The sequence below is a fragment of the Passer domesticus genome, chromosome 3 (genome assembly GCF_036417665.1).
Source record: "Passer domesticus isolate bPasDom1 chromosome 3, bPasDom1.hap1, whole genome shotgun sequence".
NCBI lineage: Eukaryota > Metazoa > Chordata > Aves > Passeriformes > Passeridae > Passer > Passer domesticus.
In genome coordinates, this window is record NC_087476.1 from 121,168,421 (window position 1) to 121,188,537 (window position 20,117).

The window sequence follows — 20,117 nt, forward strand, 5'->3', positions numbered from 1 at the left end:
ATGTTTGAGAGAACACAGCAGTTGACAGTACCAATGCTTGGAGAGGACAGCCATTCTTATAACTGTATTATTCCTAAAAATGTTGAATAATGATTTGGGTTTTGTTGTATAAAATCTTCTTTCATCAGACATGTCTTTGACGATGGTTATAAGAAGCTAAGTTCTAGATGAGATGGAGGGAAGGGTGTCTTTTTTTGCTAATTACTTCCATGGCATTGATACTGTGGATGTTTCATCCAAATCTGTTCTCTTCCCTTGTACCCCACCTTCAACATGTGCATGTACATAAAGAGTAGAATTCCTGATAAGGTAGACCAAGTGGAAAGATGGTAATGTGAATCAAAAGTCTAGAAATTCTAATTCTTCCCTCTTCTGATGTTTTTTAAGCTCTACTGTGTCCTAATGTTGAAAATATTTTATTTTTAAGGTTGCCCTGAGCCCTATATTGAAATATTTGAGCAACCCAGGCAAAGGGGCATGCGTTTCAGATACAAATGTGAGGGAAGATCAGCAGGCAGCATTCCAGGAGAACACAGTACTGAAAACAATAAGACCTTCCCTTCCATCCAGGTAAATACCGCTTTTATCCGGGAATTACCGTTGCCCACATTAGCGCGGTGCTCGTAGCTATGTGTTGGACTCTGCACAGTAAATACAATGCTTTTCATCTCGCCTTCTGGGATTCTTTCCTTGGCATGCAAATGGAGTTGCAGCGGAGTGGGAAAAGAGTTACTTGCTCCTGGTCACGGAAAGATTTGGTTTGCAGCAAGAGGAGAAGGCGCAGAGGTGGTTTACAAAGCGCTGCTAGAGGGGACGCAGCGAGGACTCCAGGGCTGGGAGCCTTTCATTAGCAGCTTTCTCTTCATGCACGTTTGCTCTGCTTTCTTAGTTAGGTGACGTGGGTTTGGTTTTAAGGTTTGGACTGCAGCACGAATTTTGGGAGAGCGTTGAAGGAATTTGCCTACAAAATGTGGAAAGGCTTTGAAACGTTGCTGGGCACAACATGAAAGAAGGCGCTTTGTGCGCGCGAACAATCGCCCGTGACGGGGAGAATGGGCTCTGCAAAAGACACCAGCATGAAGTGTGTGAGGTCAGGACTTAAAGATGAGCTCAGAAGGGGGAACTGTGTCCTCAGAGCATCTGCAGAGGTGATGAGTTGGGTGGTTGCACGATGGATGGGCTGGGAAATCCAGGATGGAGGGATCAGAGGAGCCCTGACAGCTGTGACCAAAGCAGGGACAAAGACAGAGACAGTAGAGCTGGAATGGAACCACTTGGGCAGTAGCTTTCATGGGTTGGACAAAGGAGACCCTAGACAGGTAGAGTAAGAGAAAATATTTTGGAAAATAATTTCTGATCCCCTTTCTGATGTTTAAGTTGCCAGCGTTTCCTTGATCTCTTTTAGTTTGGAGGAAGTCTGTCAGAGCTGAGATTACAGGAGAAAGCTCAGATTTAAATGGGAAGTTAAGAGCATTTGCCATCTTCCTGCCCAGGAACAGAGGCTGTGTATCTGTGTTTGCAGAGTGTGCCAGCATATAAAAAAAAAACAATGGGGAGCCCAAAATGGAATCTCTGGAATCACAGCAGGAAATTGACAGATAGAGAAGATGTGAAATGTGACAAATATGAGATGTTTTATGCTGAGGCAAAAAAGCTCTTTGAGAGGGAGGGTTTGAGAAGGAGAGTGTTGGCAGTCATGTGTTGAGCAGCAGAGTGAGTCTCTAGTGCATAAAAGCAGCTGTGGAAGCTGGTCCAGCCCTGGAGCCAGAAGAGAAGAAGCAAAGAAGGGTTCCCTTTGACTATCACAGTGCCAGACTTGGTTAGGGAATGCAGGAAATGGAGATAGTGCCAGACTAATTTTTTCAGCACTCTGCCAATTGAACAAGGAACTGTGTGGGCTGTTGGCAAGAGTAGAGGCTTGCATAGACTCTCAGCCTGTGTCAGGGCACAAGCTGAATGGGCTGAATCAAGCCTTGATTCTTCTTTTCTTGGGCTGTGCTGCACATGAAGGCCAGTCAGAACTCAGAGGGGAGTGGGACATGGGTATGTGACCATGCAAGCCTGGCCAAGTTTGTTCTTTTGAAAGGTGACTATTGATGACAGAGCTGATGGCACTGATAGCAGGTGATTTCTAGGTGAATTCCTGCCTCCCTGAAGCCCGTGGGAGGCTTTAGTGCTGATTAAGTTCCAGGGGAGTCCCCTCTAGAGATGGAAACGTGAAGCGAAGGGCCAGGAGGAGATTAAATTTCATGGTGTGGTTATGAAGATGAACATCAAGGGGGAACTGGAGAACCAAAAGCAGCTAGATCAGGCTTCATGTTCGTGGGGCTGAGTGTAAAGTGAGGGAGAAATGATGTAATGGTTGAAGAAAGTGAGGGAGCAGTGGAAGTATCATTTTAAGGGTAAAAATTTGCAGTGGCTTATATGAGGACTGAATGGAGCCAAATTGGAGATTGATGCAAACAGATGATGACAGGTAAAAGAGCACAGTTCAAGTGAAAGATTTGAGGTGTTGACTGAAAAGGATACATGGTGGATCTCTGGAGTCTCAGGAGGAGGGAAGGAAGGGAAGGAGAGGAACTGTTACTTACAGGGCAGGGGAAGTGGAGGAGGAAAGCTCACCTCTGCACAAACGTGTGCCTGAGTAAGTCTTGTATTTGCTTTCAAGTTTTTATGTGTCAAACAATTTAGGCCAAACTATTTTTCCTCCTTTTTTTTTCCTTTTACACTCCCCCACACTCAGTGACTTCACTGGTAGCCATCAGCTTGAGGTTGCTTTCATGCACCTGAGAAAGGAGCACTGAATTGGCTGATGACTGCTGTGGGAGCTCTGGCAGGAGCTTGAGACTTTGGTACTGCCCAGCTTGAGTGGAAGATTGAGTACTCATCTGAGAATTAGTTGGGAAAAACCCAACAACTTCAGAGGGGATCGTGTCATGTATCTGTATCTGCTAAGATCCTCTTTCACTGCTTAGTGTTCTCCATGCACAGGTAGTATCCTTATCCCTGAGGCTCTATGAGTTTTTTTCCTAAAATCTTTGGAGGTAGACATGTTCTCAGGCAGCATTTCTGTATGGTCACGTGTGTAGCTCTGGTGTTTGTTCCATAGAGCATTTCAGGACAAAATTGATTTTCTATAACAAGTGGGAGCCGATACCTAAAACCTTGAAAATATCCCACATTGTTTTGTAGATTCTGAACTATTTTGGAAAAATCAAAATAAGAACTACGTTGGTAACGAAGAATGAGCCCTACAAGCCACACCCCCACGACCTGGTTGGGAAAGACTGCAGAGATGGCTACTACGAAGCTGAGTTCGGGCCAGAACGGCGAGTCCTGTCGTGAGTAATGGTGTTGCCTGGGAGTTTGATTAATTGTGCAAGTGATTTGCTAATCGTGTGTTTTATAACTCATATTAATGATTAAAAGAACAATTATAATGCTGTCTTTGCTGTAGTTTACTAATCCATCCCGGGGAACTTCCTTTGGAAGTATTTCCTTCTCTTTTTGATACTACACATGTGCTTTTTCTTTCTTGTCATCCTTTTCTTTTCTTCAACCATTCTCCCAATATTTGTCTTCTTTTCCTTTCTCTCACTTACTTTTTTTAGTCTTGTTCATTAATACATCTTACTCTTGAGCATGACTCTTTCCTACTTGTAAAAATGATGAGTAACAGAAAGGGTAACAGCATTAGAATTTGTACTTCATGGTGATGAGGGAAGTTCACACCTTCCATGGAAATTATATTTGGACTTTCTGGAGAAAGTTTGTAGTGGCTGAGTATCATGTAATCTAGAAGACAGTGCTTGTGACACATCTAGAAATGTTAGTAGCTGTCACTGTTGCTGCTTGTTGTTTGGGTTGGGTTTTTTTGAGTGAAGATACAGATTCTGCTCAGACGCAGCTCTGAAGAGTAAGTGTGCCAGGGAAGGATCTGCTTGTGGATGCAGAGAGGAAAACTCATGATATGTACAAGACATTTCTCAGTGCTGTTAAGAACATCTCAAATACAGTTGTATTTGGTGGTGTTTCCTCTAAGTTTACCAAGTCTCGTGTAGCAAAATAAAAGCAGAATAAGCTGCAGCAAACATGCAGTGATTATTGCTGGAGAGGGGAATTGAGAACTGGCAAGCTGTTTGTGGTTCACAGTTTGCAATGTAGGAAATATGGAAGTAGGCTATTGCTTTGGGGTAAGCATAACTGAGCTGGGAAGAAAATCAGGTGAATATTTCAGTGTGTAAGTAGCTCTTACACACAGCTCTCAGGCCAATGGGATTCTGTTGGTGTTGGTGAAATTACTCCATGTTTACGTGGGTTTAGTCAGTAGGACACTATTAAAGGAGAGAGCTGAAGACACATCTGTTTTGAAGGTGGTGATTTATTGCACTGATGGTGAAATAAACAGTGGAGATGCTTCTTCAGCATCCAGCCCAGGCTCAAGGGATCACGGATGTGCTGCAGCGTGTTCCGGTGGCACGGGGCACGCTGACTTCCAGACATCCTAAATCCAGCAGGACCTTGCACCTTCCTCTGACCATCCATTCACCAGCTTCCCCTTGGCCTTCTCAGATGAAGCCTCCTAGCCAAGGTCAAAGGAAGTCTGCTGTTCTGGCCCATCCCACTTCCTCCCCTCAGCTCTGTGCCTGCTGATCCGAAGCAGAAAAGCCCGAGTGTTCCCATCACTGAGTGCAGGAAGACCCTGAGGATTGCTTCTCCTCTTGGCATTTGGTTGCACAAGGTCCAGTGTGGAGGCAACAGGAGAGGCCTTTGCAGGATGTCACGCCAAGAAGCACTGGGATGCTCTGCAGATATTTATTTGCCAGATTGTGATTTCATCCCCATTATGTGTGTGCATCAAATCCTGTCCTTTGGCATAATGCCATGCCTCTGTTTCACTTCGAGCACTGGTGCTTGTTTGCTCCATCCATGAATTCTTCTCAATATTTTTAGGATGTGAGCCTCTCAGTTACCTACAGAATAGTAAGTGGGCTGCTTTCATTTTATTGATAATGTGAAACTGTGAGCTTTGTGTTTGACATTGGAGGTCCTGATGGGAGGAGGCTTGCCACATTCCCTTTGAAATGTTTCCAGCATCAGTACACTCATTTTTTTTTAACAAATCATTGGTTGCTTTAAGATGAAAGAACAGTATGATCCATAATTGGATCTGGATGTTTAAAGTCATTTTCCTTTTTGTGGCTGGTGACTCAACCTTCACATTCTTCTCTTCGTGATGGAGAAAAGCCTCATCCAGTATTAGTGAGCAGGAGATGTCCTCTCTCAATAGTGTTTCTGGCTCTTTGCTCTTGCTGAGCATCCCAAATTGAGCAAAAATCCTTTTTTTTTTTTCCCCTCAGTAGAAGTGGAATTATTAATCACAGATTTTGGGCTGCTCTGAGTAATTACTCTGCTTTCTGCTGTTCAAAGTTCCCCATGTTTTAAAGTTCCCAAGCATTTTGTTCTGCCTGTGGTATAATGATCTTTGTACTGCTGCCCAAACTTGATCAGAGCCCTCCCTGGCCGAGACATCAAGGCAAGAGCAGGAAAGTCAGAGCTTGTGGGGCTGCCTGTGTACTCAGATTTTTTACTTCCTAGTTTCTTCTCTCTACAAGGATGATATCATAGTTTTTTTAGCTGTTTTTAATTTTTTTTCTTTCTCTCTTCCTACTTCTCCCTCTCTCTTCTCGTTATCTCACTTGCTTCCTGTCAGCGCCCATCGATGTGAAACCCCACAGGCTGCTGGGGCTCCCAGCAGTTCCTCCTCTGCCCCAGCTCTGCCTAGGCATGGCTGAGCACACACTTTCACTGTGACAGCACAGCCTTTGAAAACATTGATAACCCGACAATTTCGGGCTGCTGGAAAGCCTCCTGTCCACGAGAGGCTTTGTTTGGGGGTGCAATAAGGAACTGCCCCTGTTTGTGGACTTTGAGGTGTGCTTCAAACAATCTGTGGAATACAGGGGGTGTTCTGAGGAGGGGGAGATAATGTGTGCTGTGATCCAGCCCTAAAGAAAGTACTTCCTCCAGGAGCAGCTGGAAATGGGATTGCTCACCAAGGTACAGTCCCAGTCTGAATTCTGCAGCCAGGACAGGAAGGCAAAGTGCTTTAGTGAATGATGAGATGCTGCTGTGTTTGATTTTCCCCTAGGTCATGCCATGTTCAGTTTGCAGACCTTGCTCTAGTGAGGAGCAGAGGTGCTGGAAGTGGAGCCTGCTGGCAGAGGGTTTGGGAACCTCTGAACACAGCTGTTGGGCACAGACAGGGGAGTCTTGAACAAATAAATTGAAATAAATTGAACATCATGCTAGGATAGGCCTGTTCAGAAGTGTACAAGCACTCTTGGCAGGAACAAGGACTGTCTTTAGGTGCAGTAAGATGCTCTTTTGCTGAAGCAAAGAAGGCTTGTGGAGTTTCAAAGGAAGGGAAATGGCTGGGACTTCTGGAGAAAGATGCCTGCTGGCACAACCCATCTTCAGAGCTTATTGTAACATCATGAAACACAGATTATTTCTCTTTTTTTTTCTCTTTTTTTTTTAACTTCCTGCTTTACATCCACTCAGCTTTGATGATGTCATGGTTTTTCCATGTGGGAAAGAGTCAGCCTGCCTGGGACTCCCCCCACCTCCTGCATCAGGGTGACCTGCACTTTTATGCAAATCAGGAGGAGCTGCAGCTCTTCAGAACTTTTCCATAACTATGTGAGATTTAAAAACCTGTTTTGACCTGTTAAAAAAACCCCTTTATAATAGTGTTTAAGATTTACATTCCCTGATAAAAGGAGAGCAAATACTTTAACTAATGCAAATTATCAGGTTAATTGATTATAAAAATGATTGTCATTATAAGTCACCCAAGACTGAGTATCTCGCTTTGTAATTCCTGTAGATTTACTGCGGAGTAATAAATTTTAATATAGAAATATATATTTTTAAGAATGTAAATGATTTAGAATTTTATTTTAGGGTTTTTCTGCTTCTGTGTCTGCCCTTACTTTAGGAAAAACAGCATCTTTGCTCTTCAGGTCTTGTACACTCTTCTCAAAAGAAGATTTTTAAAAATTTCTGACACTGGATGTTATCACACGCTAACTACCATAATTATTTTATTTAATAGTCCACACTGAAGATGTTATTAGTTGCTGAAATCTTGCCACATATGCTTCAGTTTTCAGAACCTGGGCATTCAGTGTGTGAAGAAGAAAGACCTGAAGGAATCCATTTCTTTACGAATCTCAAAGAAAATTAACCCTTTCAATGGTGAGTGGAAATCAGCTGGTTCTCTTGGCAGGGTGATGGGGTTTTGTTTGTCCTGTCCTGCCTTTGCTTTTGTGTTGGAGCTTTATTTTCTTCTCCAAAAAATCTCTTTCTGAGAAGCAGTCTTCCCCTTCTGTGTCCCTCCTAGTCTTTCTTCCCAGTCATCACATGATGAATCTATTTGGATTGTTGCCCTTTTTCTTTTTATATTGAGTTTTTGTAATTCCCAGCAGCAGTCTGAGTTGCTGCTTGGACAGAAGGAATGGGATAGCAGCAGAAACCTTTCCTGGAAACTTCTACAAGTGTCTTGGGAGTTGGATTTCCCCAGTTTTGGCAGTGATGAGAGTAAAAGACTGAATTAGCATAACTCTGCAACAACTTAATCCAGTACAAATCTCACTTGGCACTTTCTCATCTCCTCTCTTGCTGTGTCTCTTGTGGCCAGGTCAGGGGGCTCACAGCCCACTGGGAACTGCCCCTCACTTGATCTCACAGCATGGGGGCTCAGAAATCCACAGCAGGATTGCAGTGTCAAGGCTGGCTTGGAGCAGCCCAGTCTGGTGGGAGGTGTCCCTGCCCAAGATGATCTTTCCAGTCCCTTCCACCCCAAACCATCCTGTGATGCTGTGGTTGGGCTCACCAAGGGCAGAGGCAGGACCTGCTGCTGCAGAACCACACCTGTGAGGTTGCCCACAGGGTTTTGTTTGCTGTGACTGATCTGTGGGCTGCTCTCAGAAGGAGTCATCCTGCTCTTCCCTCCATCCCTGCTCACACACTCCCACCACTTTCCTCACACCACCACACACAGGGGCTGCGTGGCCCCACAGCGAGTTGCTCCAGTGGAAAACCAACTTGAAAGCAAAAAATAAAAAAAGGAGAGTGGTTTCCCTCCAGATCAACCTGCTAAACCAACTCCCCTCACAGCAATTTAACTGCCAAGCTTCTGCACAGAGGGGGTGGGGAACACACTGCAAAATTTTTTGGCCAATTGCAGTGGGACCAACACATGCAGAATGCAGGCATAACTTGAGGGAATTAGTTGAAAAGCATAAATACCACCAAATTATTAGCTAAGCAATGTCAGTGTAGTCATGTATTTCCCTAAGCAGGAGCTTGGAGATTCTCCAGACACTTCCATGGGTTTTCTAATACCCACAGAATTCTTGCTATATTCAGATAAGATCCTTTATGGAGAGTTGAGAGCTGGATTTCAGGCTGGCTTTAAAAACACATGTCCCTAAATTGGGACAAAAAGAAGGATGCTGAATTTATCACAGAATAAGAAATGTCTTAGGTATTTTTCTTAATTTTAGAGCAGCTGTTTGGAATCAGGCTGATGGCCCTGATGACCCATCTGAACAAATACCCTAGTTATGATAATGCATGCCCACAGTATTTTGACAAGAGTTTAGTTCACCAGCACAATTTAAACACTTTAAGGGTTTGAATTATGTTGCCTTGACTCAGCCAGCTCTACCTTGATTTCAAACAATAAAAGGGGAACTTTTCTTTAGAAGGAAGTAGATTTTTACAGTTGTTGACACTTAACTCCACATCTACTAATAAATTTTGGGCGATTACAGAAAGTTGTACTCGGCAGCATCCAGGCAGATCCTGGGCTGCTTCCCACCAGTGGAGGAGGCCACTTTTCTGTCCTGGCATCAGGGGAGAGCCTGCCTGGGTGGCACACAGGGCAGCAGCCTGCTCTGGCAGGGGCTGTGCTGAGAAGGGGCCGCTGGCTGTCCCCAGCCGCGTCGTTGCCCTTCGGCGCATGTTAACGTGTCAGCACAAAGCAGAGCCACTTGAGAACGGCCTCCAGGGCAGTCCCACGCTGAGCAGAGCCTAGAAAGGCCTGAGACCAAGGTCTAATAAAACAGGATTAGTGACAGGAATGTTTTTGCGTGTTTATTTAGTTGATCAGAGCAGGGTTTTGCGAGCAGCAATCACTGCAAATGTTCACTGCTTGACAAAGTTGAAAGTTTTACATATGGATTTAGTTTGTTTTTTAAGGTCAGAGGAGTGTTGGTACATTTTCCAGGATTGTGCAGGCTGTGCTGAATCCATCCTGCATTGTGCTTTACCTCTGTGTCTTCAGAGAGGCATCTGACTTCCCTGTTTAGAGACATTCCGGAGCAGGTCGCAAGTTGGTGTTACTCATTTCTTGTATGACATCATCAAAGGAACTTGATGGAAAATGAGCCTTCAGGGTGCTTGTGTGCTGGTAGGCTTTTCTTTTGTCTTTCCCACTTTCTTCTGGAGCAAGCATTCCCTGTCGTGAGCCTTCTTTTGGGGAAGAGATCCCTGGGTGATCGGAACTTGTTTGCAGATCGCTGCCGTGTGCCCAGCTGGAGGTGCATCGGAGTCATTTGTGAGTGCACCTGTGTAAGGCTGTCTCCCTGTGAATTCCCAGTGTTGGCTGGCAGCATTTGTCCCTTGTGAAGCTCAGCACAGGCTGTGGCAGCTGTGTGCATTCACTAGGATGGATGACTTGCAATCAGGTTGCTGCTCTTGTGTTAGCCTTGTTTGAGAGAGAGGGAATTGCTGTTTCCGCACCGTGTTCGTGATCCGTGGTGTTCACAAAGCACACACCGTATATTTTTGTCCTCTGACAATCTCAAGAATTCTAGAAATCCCTTTTGTCTCTCATCTCTGAGCACTCCAGAGAAATGGGGCACAGTGTCAGCCTGAAATGCAACTGGGACTCCTTGGCATGGTGGTGATGATGATGATACAAATGGCACAGCATCGAAGGAGCAGAGTTACTCCTCCAGTGGAGCTGGTCCATGTCTGCTTTCTATGGTGTTTGTTTTCTTTTAGGAGCTGTTGAGTTGTGCCATATCCTTGTCTTCCCATGCACTGTCTGATGTACAGCCAACTCAAATTAAAAGAAGAGCCAGTTTTCAGTTAAGAGCTTTTGTGAGTGGGTGTGACTTGACATAGAGACAACAATTGAGTTAATAACAACTGGAGTTAATTGTCAATGAGGAAAAGCCCTAAGTGTTTTCTTTAAATTATGGAAAAACTGTACTCAGTGCAGAGGACTGACCTTTTTCTAGCCAAACGCACGACAGCACGAAAAACCCAGACTTGTCTTGGAGTGAGAATCGCCAAATTCAGATTTTATCGGCAGGGATAACCTGACTTTCCCCGGAGCTTGCCAAAGTTTAACCTTCCTGCTCCTTCGCAGGAGCGTGCAGTTCACTTTTAGGCTCTCCCCAGCAGCCCACACTCAGCAGGTCTGCGTGTGCCTCCGCTTCCTCTGCCGTTTCCCCTTCCCGCCCGCGCGCGCTGACCCCGCGGCGCTCCGCGCTCGTCACCGGCGGTGCCGTGACGCCCCCGCCGCGCCCGCCTCCTGCCCACGCCGGCCCTCTCTGCAGCTTCCTCCGCCGCTGCTTCCACAAGAAACCCCCTCTCCTCTGCTGCTGCTCTCCCCAGGAGCCCCCCTGCACCTGCGCCAGCTCCAGAGGGAGTTTTACGGAGTTTCACGGATTACGTGAGCGGCTCTTGGCAGTGGGAGTGGGTTGAAGGTGTCTGCTGTAATGATCTCTGGTATCACAAGAAACTTTGAGCTTCTTTTCTTGTATTAAAACAAATGGGCAGCCCCCCCAGTTGAATCCTGAAGTGCAAAATCGTGGTAGTGAGTGGCAGCAGCTTTTGCAGGGGCACAGAGCAAACCCACTCGAGGGAAGCTGCGTGTGCTGATCATGCCATGGCTCTAGCACTTAGCTTTGGGAAGCTCTTTGTTCCTCTGGTCTCCTGCAAATGCTCCTTTCTGCTCATTCCAAAATGTGTTAATAATAAAGGACAGCCCCCTTTCAAATTGTTTAAAAAGGAAGATTACCAGGTAGCAAGACAAATATGCTGACTTCTTTATTTTTCTGTGATAGAAACAGAAACTGCTAAAGAAAGGTATCAGGAATGTTCAGAGGCTGATGGATACACTTGTTTAAATCTCTTCCAACTTTACCTTTTTCATGTTGAACTTAAAACAGGAAAAGAAGCCAGACAAACACTGTCTAGGCAAAACAAGTGCTGAGTTGATTTGTATTTCCAGTTCTTCCCTTGGCCAGGCCATTCGCCTTCCCTGCATTTCTTTCTTCTGTAAACCAGGGAAATGTATCCACAAAAGCTGAGGCATTTACTGACTCTAGCATGTAATCTGAATTTTAGTTGTTTGCATTCACCAACTCCGAGTTTTTGCTTTTTGAAAAATGGGTGCTGCTGATGCACACTTCAAGGTACAGGTAAAAGGTAAAAGTTTCTGTTTTTTCCTGCAGAATTCATTGAAAATTACCTTTTTATGGATCTCAGTGGAATAAAACAGGTGTGGGTGTATTGGGAGAAGAAACACAGAGCTGCCACAGTCCTTCCCTCCCCTTGTCCCCAGCTTCACCAGGACTCTTCATCAGGGGCTAGTGATAGGACAAGGAGTAATGGGTTCAAACACAAAGAGCAGAATTTAGGTTGGATATGCAAAGGAAATTCTTTAATGGTGCTGAGGCCCTGGCACAGGTTGCCCAGAGAAGCTGTGGCTGCCCCATCCCTGGCAGTGTCCAAGGCCGGGTTGGACAGGGCTCAGAGCAACCTGGGAAGGTGGAAGGTGTCCCTGCCCATGGCAGGGGGTGGATCTGGGTGAGCTTTAAGGTCCTTTCCAGCCCAGACCACTGCAGGATCCTACCCCTTGGGAAGTGTTAGTGAAAGGCTACACCAGCACAGCTGTGGCTGCAGCAGGGATTTAGGCTGGGGGGATAAGCTGGGTCTGAAATGGACCTCCTGGGTACCAAGAGGGACCTGTGACTTGCCTGGTTGAGCTGGTGTAAATCAGGAGCAGCTCTGGAAGAAGCTCTGCTCCCACCGCTTCCCTTGCGCCAGGGCTGCCTGTCGTGGGAACCAGCTGGCTGAAAACAAGCCTTTTCCTCTTCCCTTCTGGCAAGATAGTTCTGAGCCAGACCAGTTCCTTGATCTGATTCACCACATGAGAGCTGAGCCAGCCTGAGCAGTGCTGGAAAGGTTGGGCAGAGACACCTTTTGCAGCAAAACCTCTGGCATGGACCGAGTTAGACTGCCCAGTCGGTATCAGGGCCAAGGGGGGTATCTTTGTACTCCAGGAGCAAAACCCTGCAGGCAAACCACTTCTGTGTCATCCCTCAAATGAAACTGAGCTCCCAGCATATCCCTAAATTAAAAACCCTCATCTGCGTAAGAGAGAAACAACTCATGATGATTATTAATGATGTGTGCTCCCCACACATGTGGGGAGTGATGTGTGATGATTATTAATGATGTGTGATCTCTGGGGTGTTTTAACTTGTGGAAGGTCATTCTCTTTGACATCTCATGTGGCTCCTGTGCCCCTGCAGCCCCTCACTGCCGGGGGAAGGTCACAGGATGTCCCTTTGCAGGGTGAGCTGTGCTCTCCACAGAGCCCCCTCTCTGACTGTGTCATACCACACTGCCCTGGAAGTTTCCATGCAGGTTAAGTTGAGATTTCTCCAGCTCTGCCCACTCCAGAAGGTTGACATCATTAGCTGGGTGATGGGCTCTGTGTGAGGGAGATAATTGACAGGTGTCAATTATCAGTCAAAAACTCAAACCCTTTATCATTTCTCTTCACTGTTCAGAATAAACTTTCACTTTCCCTGAAGCATCACCTTGTGAGTGAACATCAGAGCCCTTAATACCCCATCAGTTTAATCATATAAATGACATTTTATTGGCCTTGCTGGATGTTGAAAGCTATTGAAATACTAAAAAACCTATAAAACTATAATTAGAAATTAATAGACAGGAGACCTGACTTTACCAGCATCTTTAATTTTGTGTCCAAACTTGGACTTGCACGTTAGTGTGTTGAACCTAGAAAGTCTCTAATTTTGTGTTCCAGAAGCAAATCCAGCAGGTTCTCAGTGGGATTCAGTGGAATCCCAGCAGGGCATCTCTGGATTTTAGAGACAAGGACAACCCAAACCTGATGCCTGGATCAGCTAGCTCGGGTTGGAAGGAGTTCACAGTTCAGCTCAGGTGGGGTGTTTTGCCCACACTGGGACTGTATTGCTCCCTTCCCACCTTAGCAGACAATGGATTAGGGAATTACTTCCAAGATAATTATTTAGTAAAGCTGAGGAACCAGCATTTTGTTCAGAGGAGTTGTAAACAGATCTATAATGAAATTATTTACTGGTTATTGTAGCATCTTTCCAGAGGAGCAGCAAATCCTCCCCGGGTTTGACTGTAACTCCAGATACTCCTATTGCCAGGATCTTGGTGAGTGGGGTTGGATTTCTTTTACCAGGGTACTGCTGGTATTTTTATGGACTTTTTTGACATCATAATCTTATATTTACCTTAGAATTTTAGTTATTTTAAAATATTATTTTAATTTCTGTGAGTTACTTCTGAAAGTTCCTTGTAAGGATTACAGATAGCCCTTCATGTGTTCCTGTGTGCAGAGATAACTGCAGTTAAAGGATTTCTGCCAGGTTAAGGCTATTTTTTTGTAATTAGTCTGGGCCATCAGAGGAATATACCCAGGCTTTTGGTTGGGCTCCAGCCCTTTCAGCTGGATCCAGATGAAGACACTAAGGTGTGGTACCACACAGCGAGCAGCAGTCAGAAGAGGAAGTTGAACCCTTGCCAAAACCAGAGACCTTCTTCCCTTTTTGTTTTTTTTTTGGTTCTTGTGTTGTGTTGGGGCCTTTTTTCACCACACCTGTGCCCCCAAGGTGCCACATGGGGTGACGTTTTTCCTTCCCACGTGCGATGCTCCCCCCGGTTTCACTCCTGCTTGTGCAGGGCTTGGCGGAGTGGCTGCTCCTCCTCTCCAGTACATAGCGTTCCCAAAATCTTCGACAGCGTTTCCTAACTTTAATGACTTCAGGTTTGTCAGGTTTAACCCCTCTGTTGTCCTTCTGCAGAGAGGTTGGTGGAATGGGATGGGATGCCGTGACCATCCTCCGCCTGGCCGCGCTCCAGGCGTTACTCAGGGTGTTTGTCTGCCTTGGCTTTGTTTGCTTTTAATATTCCCAAGGTGTCAGCCAGCATCCCTTCCAAGTCAGTGGCTGCTCCCAAATTTACTTCAGAGGGAGCAGGATTAGATGTTTGTTAAAAATAACAGCATTTTGTTTTGTTTGGATGATTGTCTTGTTTTGAAATCGGTAAAAGCTGTGTGCTTCTTCATATGCACATGGAAGCTGGTGTGTCTCTTTTTTAAAGCTTGTCATCACAAGATGGAGTTGCAGCTGTCTTGTTCTCCTTTTCTTGCACTGTTATGTTCTTCTTGTAGGGTTAAAAATAGCCCAAGAGGAATCACTCTTGACTGAACACTTCCTCTTTCAAACGACAGATTTTTAAAGATTCTATTAAATCGTTTATGAAAACATGCAAATCAGGAGCAGTGGGTTCTGCTGCAATAGAATGAGCTGTACACAGTGATTCTGTCCCTTGCCGTTCTTGGCACACCACTCCTGTGTCAGGTGTCAGACAGATTTATTGGGAATTTGCGCAAGTTTGTAGTTAGGAAATGACATCATTTGAACATTAGCATTGCTAATTTTCTCCATATCTAGAGTATTTTTGCTTTTCTTGAGTGCTCTTAGGCTTCAGTCTGCTGTTCCATGTTTCTGAGGAAGAGGCACATTTCCCTGTGGAAGGCACAGAGCAGCACTGAGGCTCCTTTAGCGTGAGAGAGGGCCTTGGTTGCACAACCACAAAGTCCTCACTTTGGATCCAGGGTCAGAAGCCAGATCCAGATTTCGTGTTCAGCTTCCACCCACAGACAGGCAAAGGCACTGAATCTCTGTTTCATTGTGAAGAGGTTTGAGGTTTGAGCACCCCTTGGGTCCCTGCAGGGATCCAGGGTCACCAGTGGCTGACACAGCATGGGAACGTGAGCCCTGGTGTCAGGGTGTCCTTGGGAGCTGGCCATGATGCCAGGGCATGGATTGGAGCTGCTCTCCTGACAGCCCTTCTGCAGGGTGCCCTTTGGGAAGTGCACTTCTCTTTCTGTGCTCTCTGAATCAGGCAGCTGGGCTGTGGAGCCAGCCAAATCCGGGTCAGGCTGAGGAGCTGTCTGTTCCAAACCCCTTTCCTAAAGATCCTCTTTCAGGTCAGCAGGTGAACTGATGAAGTGCATTAAGGCATAAAACTTCGTGTGTCTGGTGGCACAGTCAGCACCAGCCTGCAAAGTGCTCACGGGCAGAACTCCCCTGGGCCCAGCACTTCTGAAGCTCACACAGTTGTTGCTTAGTTTTGTACTTGCTGCTGTATTTGCCTTGAAATATTGCAGATCACAGGCTTGTGAAGGGGAAAGGTGACTTGATTTCCCTTTGCACTAGAGACCAGGAGAAATTGATATTCACAGCACCAGAAGGACTCAGTACGCCCAGTGGAAAGTATTCTGAGCTCATCACACTTACAATTTCACACTTATCAAAAGGTAAAAGGAAGAAGCCACTCAAGTGGGCATTGTGGAATCCCACTCGTGGCAGGGTGGAGACCTGAGCCAGTGATAAATGCTAAAGGTCAGAGCAGGCAATCTAATCAGTACAGCGTGGTCCCCAGGCTGCTTATCACAGCCACGTTTAATCTTCTGTTCTTGCAAGAGCCCTTTGAAAGGGAGGGGAGGAGAATGGAGAGCTGGTGATCTGGTGGCTTGGCACATGCTGGCTTTGGGTAACTGTGAGCAGAGTGAAACAGCTGAACTGCTGCTGGGAGGGGTTTGGGGAAACAGAAACACTTGTAATTATTTTAATTATCAGTACTTTTACTTAAGTGAAATTAAGCCAGTTTCTCATTTTTACTAGCATTGAATGCCAACATAATGGTTTAGTGTCACACCTTAAAGGAGAGTGAAGAATTCAGAGGGGGCTGCTCTTCCCAGAGTTGTCCATTAAGCTGGGAATACCTGAAATGTTCAGTAATGATACCCCAGGCCCTGTGTCTTGTAATTAAAATAAGGAGTGAACAAAATTGAAATGCTGAGTTTGGGTTATGCATTGCTGGGCTTGACATGGGGAGGAATATGCAAGGAAATGGATCCTTTCCAGCAAGGCTTTCCTTCTTGTGTCACAAATCTGTATCCCAGTGGCTCCACTAATCCCTGCTCTGAAAGGTACAGCTGTGACACTGGTGGTGGTGGGGTGGGGAGGTGGTGTCTGTTCTTCCAGATTCATTCTTGCCCCAGGAATTGCCTTCTGACTCTTCTTCCATCTCAGTTTCTAGAGGAAAATAATGATACCATGTAGCCGAAGTCTCTGAGTGCTGCAGAAAATCTTTAATGGGATCCTAGGATCCCTTTGTACCAAAATATTGGTACAATATTAATTTTGTAAATTTTATCACACACAAAGAAGAATAACAAATTACTTTTAAACTACAGATACATGGAACTGTTGTGGCAGGCAGGGTGGGGACCCCAGGCAGGAGAAACAGGAGAGCTGGGACAGCTGAGCCTTGCTGTGTGCAGGAAGGTGTGAAAGGCTTCAGCGTGTTTGTTGTGAGCAAGGGATTAACTCATGCAGCCCCAGGGGCTGGGGGCACGTGTGTGGAGGCCTCTTGCCCAGTTTGGTGAGGCACTGTGCTGGTTCTGAGAGTGACCCTGGGTGCTGTCTGTGCTGCAGTGCCCGAGGAGCAGCTGCACAACATCGACGAGTACGACCTCAACGTGGTGCGGCTCTGCTTCCAAGCCTTCCTTCCCGACGAGCACGGCAACTACACCATCGCCCTGCCTCCTCTGATTTCCAACCCCATCTATGACAACAGTGAGTACCCCCTCAGCCAAATGGCTCTTTTTCCTTCTCCCTTTGTTTGTTTTTCCTTCAGCTTGGGAATGCCAGCTTCCTGAGGTCTGTGCCAGCTCCGGGTCGCTTCTGTGGCCGGGGACTGCCAGGTGCATGAATGTCACAGTCAGCATACATTCAGACGTGATCCCAGGGTGGAATGTTGGCCAGCCAGAGTAAGGACTGTCCGTGGCATTCCTGGACTCACACACAGGTGTTTTTCCAGCCCTTGTTCACACACAGCAGCAGTGATTGCAAGGAAAGGCTCATGCCTGATGTGCCAAGTGATTAAAGTGATAGTGGTGAGAGATGGATGGCTGCCTCAAGGCTGATCTGCTTTCCAAGAGAGTCCTCTGGAGCCTGTTTGTGCCCTTGAGGAGTCTTGCCTTTGCCTTGTGAGGGCTCTGGAATGGGATCTGCAAGGGAGATTTGTGCCAGTGGGAAGCTGTCAGATGGCCTTTTGTGTCCTGGTTGGTGCAGAAGTACATGACACTCCTTCTTCCCACCATTTTCCACATTCCACAAGACTGGACATCCCTAGGGGATCAGCAGCTGAGAATTTTAGCCAGCAGTGTGTGCTGGACTCCTCTCTGGGAGCAGAGTAGCAAAAGAACTCTTAATCCTGAGAAACTCTCCTGCAGTGTTTTTCATTTCTGCACCATGAGTGTTTCCATGCTAAATATTTGACATGCTCATTTTAGCAGAAAGCAGTGAATAAAATGAGATCTGCATTTCTTGAAGTTGTTAGGATTGTGTTGATGTGGGCACAAACCATTGTGAATATGCTGAGCATGAACTCAGATGGCTCTGATACAATTAGAGTCTCCTCCAGAACGATCTAGAAGCCGGAGCTGCGAGCACTGTGTCACTGAGAACCCTTGCACTGAAATAATCAGGGCTGAGATAAAAACTGATGCACCAGCTTTGCAGCCCTGCCTCAGATGCCATTTAGAAATGTGCCAAATCATGATTACCCCTCGTGGGCTGACGTCAGTGCCGGCTGGGCGCCGTGGGGGAAGCAGGGGCGGGTGCTGGGGTGTCTGTGGGCAGCACTGCAGGCACCCCAAACCCTCCCCGTAGCGTAGCAGCCCTGTAAATAAACCCAACCACAGCTCGTAAAGATCAGCCCTGCTCGGTTTCAGATCCCAGTTGCTTTTAGAAGTGTCAGGCTGCTTGGAGCTGCTCTGCCCTGCAGCCAGGCTGTGCCCTCAGGGGACAGGGACTGCAGCCTGGGCACCCCTGGGCTCTGAGCCTGCACACATCTGCTCGGGCTAGGAGCAAAGAGATGCTCTGAAAGCCAGCTTGGACACTTCAAATCCACTATTTTCTTCACTTTCTCATCCTTCGTAGCCTCCACTTGCTCTGGGTAATGAGAAACAAAAGAATCATATTGACACCACACAGGCAACCCCATTAGCAGAGGCTGCAAGTGTCTCAAATTCAGCACCACCTGTTTCCAGATGCTTCTAAAGTTAACTGGTTTGGAACAGAAATTTCCCAAGTTGCATATCAAAAACTCTTAGGAAGAGTCAGATGGGGCAGCTCAGCATTTCTGAGAAATGGGCTTGGGTACAGCATGTTCTCCTGCCCTTGTTGAAGACAATGTGATCTTCAGTGAGGAGCCCATTTCTGTCACCAGGGATGTGGTGCAGGGCAGTGAGGAACAGGAACTGGGCAGGAGCTGAGGTGGCAGGGATGAGGAACATCTCCCTCTGAGGCAGGTGCTGGGCTCAGCCCTCCTGCTGACAGCACTGTGGTGCATCCACATCCGCTGGGTTTGGGGGTGTTGATTTCCTTCTGAATTCCTTGTCTAAGGACAAAACAACAGATTCCATTGAAGGAGACTGTCCCAAAAATCTGTTACAAGGACCTAAAGAGAGCTGCAGGAGAGCTGGAGAGGGACTTTTCACAAAAGGGCGTGCAGTGACAGGACAGGGGGTGATGGCTTCAAATAGAAAGAGGGAAGAGTTAGATTGAATATTAGGAAGGAATTCTTCCCTGTGAGGGTGGGGAGGCCCTGGCACAGATTGCCCAGAGAAGCTGTGGCTGCCCCTGGATCCCTGGAAGTGTCCTGGACAAGGCTTGGAGCAACCTGGGATCGGGGAAGTTGTCCCTGCTTATGGCAGGGGAGTTGGACATGGACAATTTTTAAGATCCCTTCCAACCAGGAGCACTCCTTGATTCTCTGCTGTTGAGTGCCATTCAAGCACACAGAAGTGAAACACTGGTAAAATTAGGCTTTTCCTCCCAATTCTTAATTTACCTTTCCTGTGAAAAGCGCGCCGTGACGCTGTCAATCACATGGCCCTGTGCTGTTTCTGGCTTTGTTTGGTTTCCCCTCCCTTGAAGGGCTCTGATTCATTCAGCAAATGAAGTGGTGTGTGTCATGTAATACATGAGGCTGCAGCTCCCACTTGTAATAATGACAGTAATAGCTGCAGATAGTAACTACGTAATTGGGCACTGCTGAGAGGTTACCAGGAACTCTGCTCTAGGTGTAGTCTGTCTTCTGCTGTAGCTGTACTTGGGTAGGAATTGATTCAAACTGAGAGTCTAAAGCAGATTTGTTTGGTTTGGTTTGTTTTTTTGTTGGTTGGTTTTTTGTTCTTTTTTTGGAGGTTGACACCATGAGCTTTGATTTTTGTGTTTCTTCTCTGTGTCTGGAATGGGGAGCTTGTGGTGGTGGAGCCTCATGGAGCTTTCATGGTGTCAAAGCTGCACCAGCTGGATCATTCCAGACACTTTAAATGTGTTTGGAGCTGCTGCTCCAGAATGGAGCCAGACACCACCAGGCAGAGCGTGGCTCCATCCCACTGGAGTCACCCGTAGCTGTGAGATTGTTTGGAATGCAGTGTGCAGCCTTCAGAGGGGGCTAATTCATGCTGGGAGGCAGCTCTCCATCCTCACCTATCCTGAGGGCTGTTCATGTGCAGCCACAGTCTGGAGCTGGAAGTTTGAGTGGTTTGGGGTGAAGGTGTGAAATTATGGAGCTGCTGCTGGACACCTGCAGAGGGGAGCAGAGGAGAGGCTGCATGGCCAAGTACCTCTGAGAACAGAACCACAGCCAGATCCTCATGGAGGGGA

The 20,117-nt window shown here is 46.6% G+C and overlaps 1 protein-coding gene across 5 annotated transcripts in view; it reads left to right on the plus strand.

Moving 5' to 3' along the window:
• The window catches only part of REL (REL proto-oncogene, NF-kB subunit), a 44,839-nt gene that overhangs the window by 20,343 nt on the left and 4,379 nt on the right, over positions 1 to 20,117 (plus strand). For all 5 annotated transcript variants that reach the window (XM_064415626.1, XM_064415629.1, XM_064415630.1 and 2 more), the window contains 4 exons: positions 428 to 570; positions 3,193 to 3,341; positions 7,169 to 7,260; positions 16,875 to 17,015. In XM_064415626.1, the coding sequence (XP_064271696.1) occupies positions 428 to 570; positions 3,193 to 3,341; positions 7,169 to 7,260; positions 16,875 to 17,015 (525 nt within the window). The remainder of the gene's footprint in view (positions 1 to 427; positions 571 to 3,192; positions 3,342 to 7,168; positions 7,261 to 16,874; positions 17,016 to 20,117) is intronic.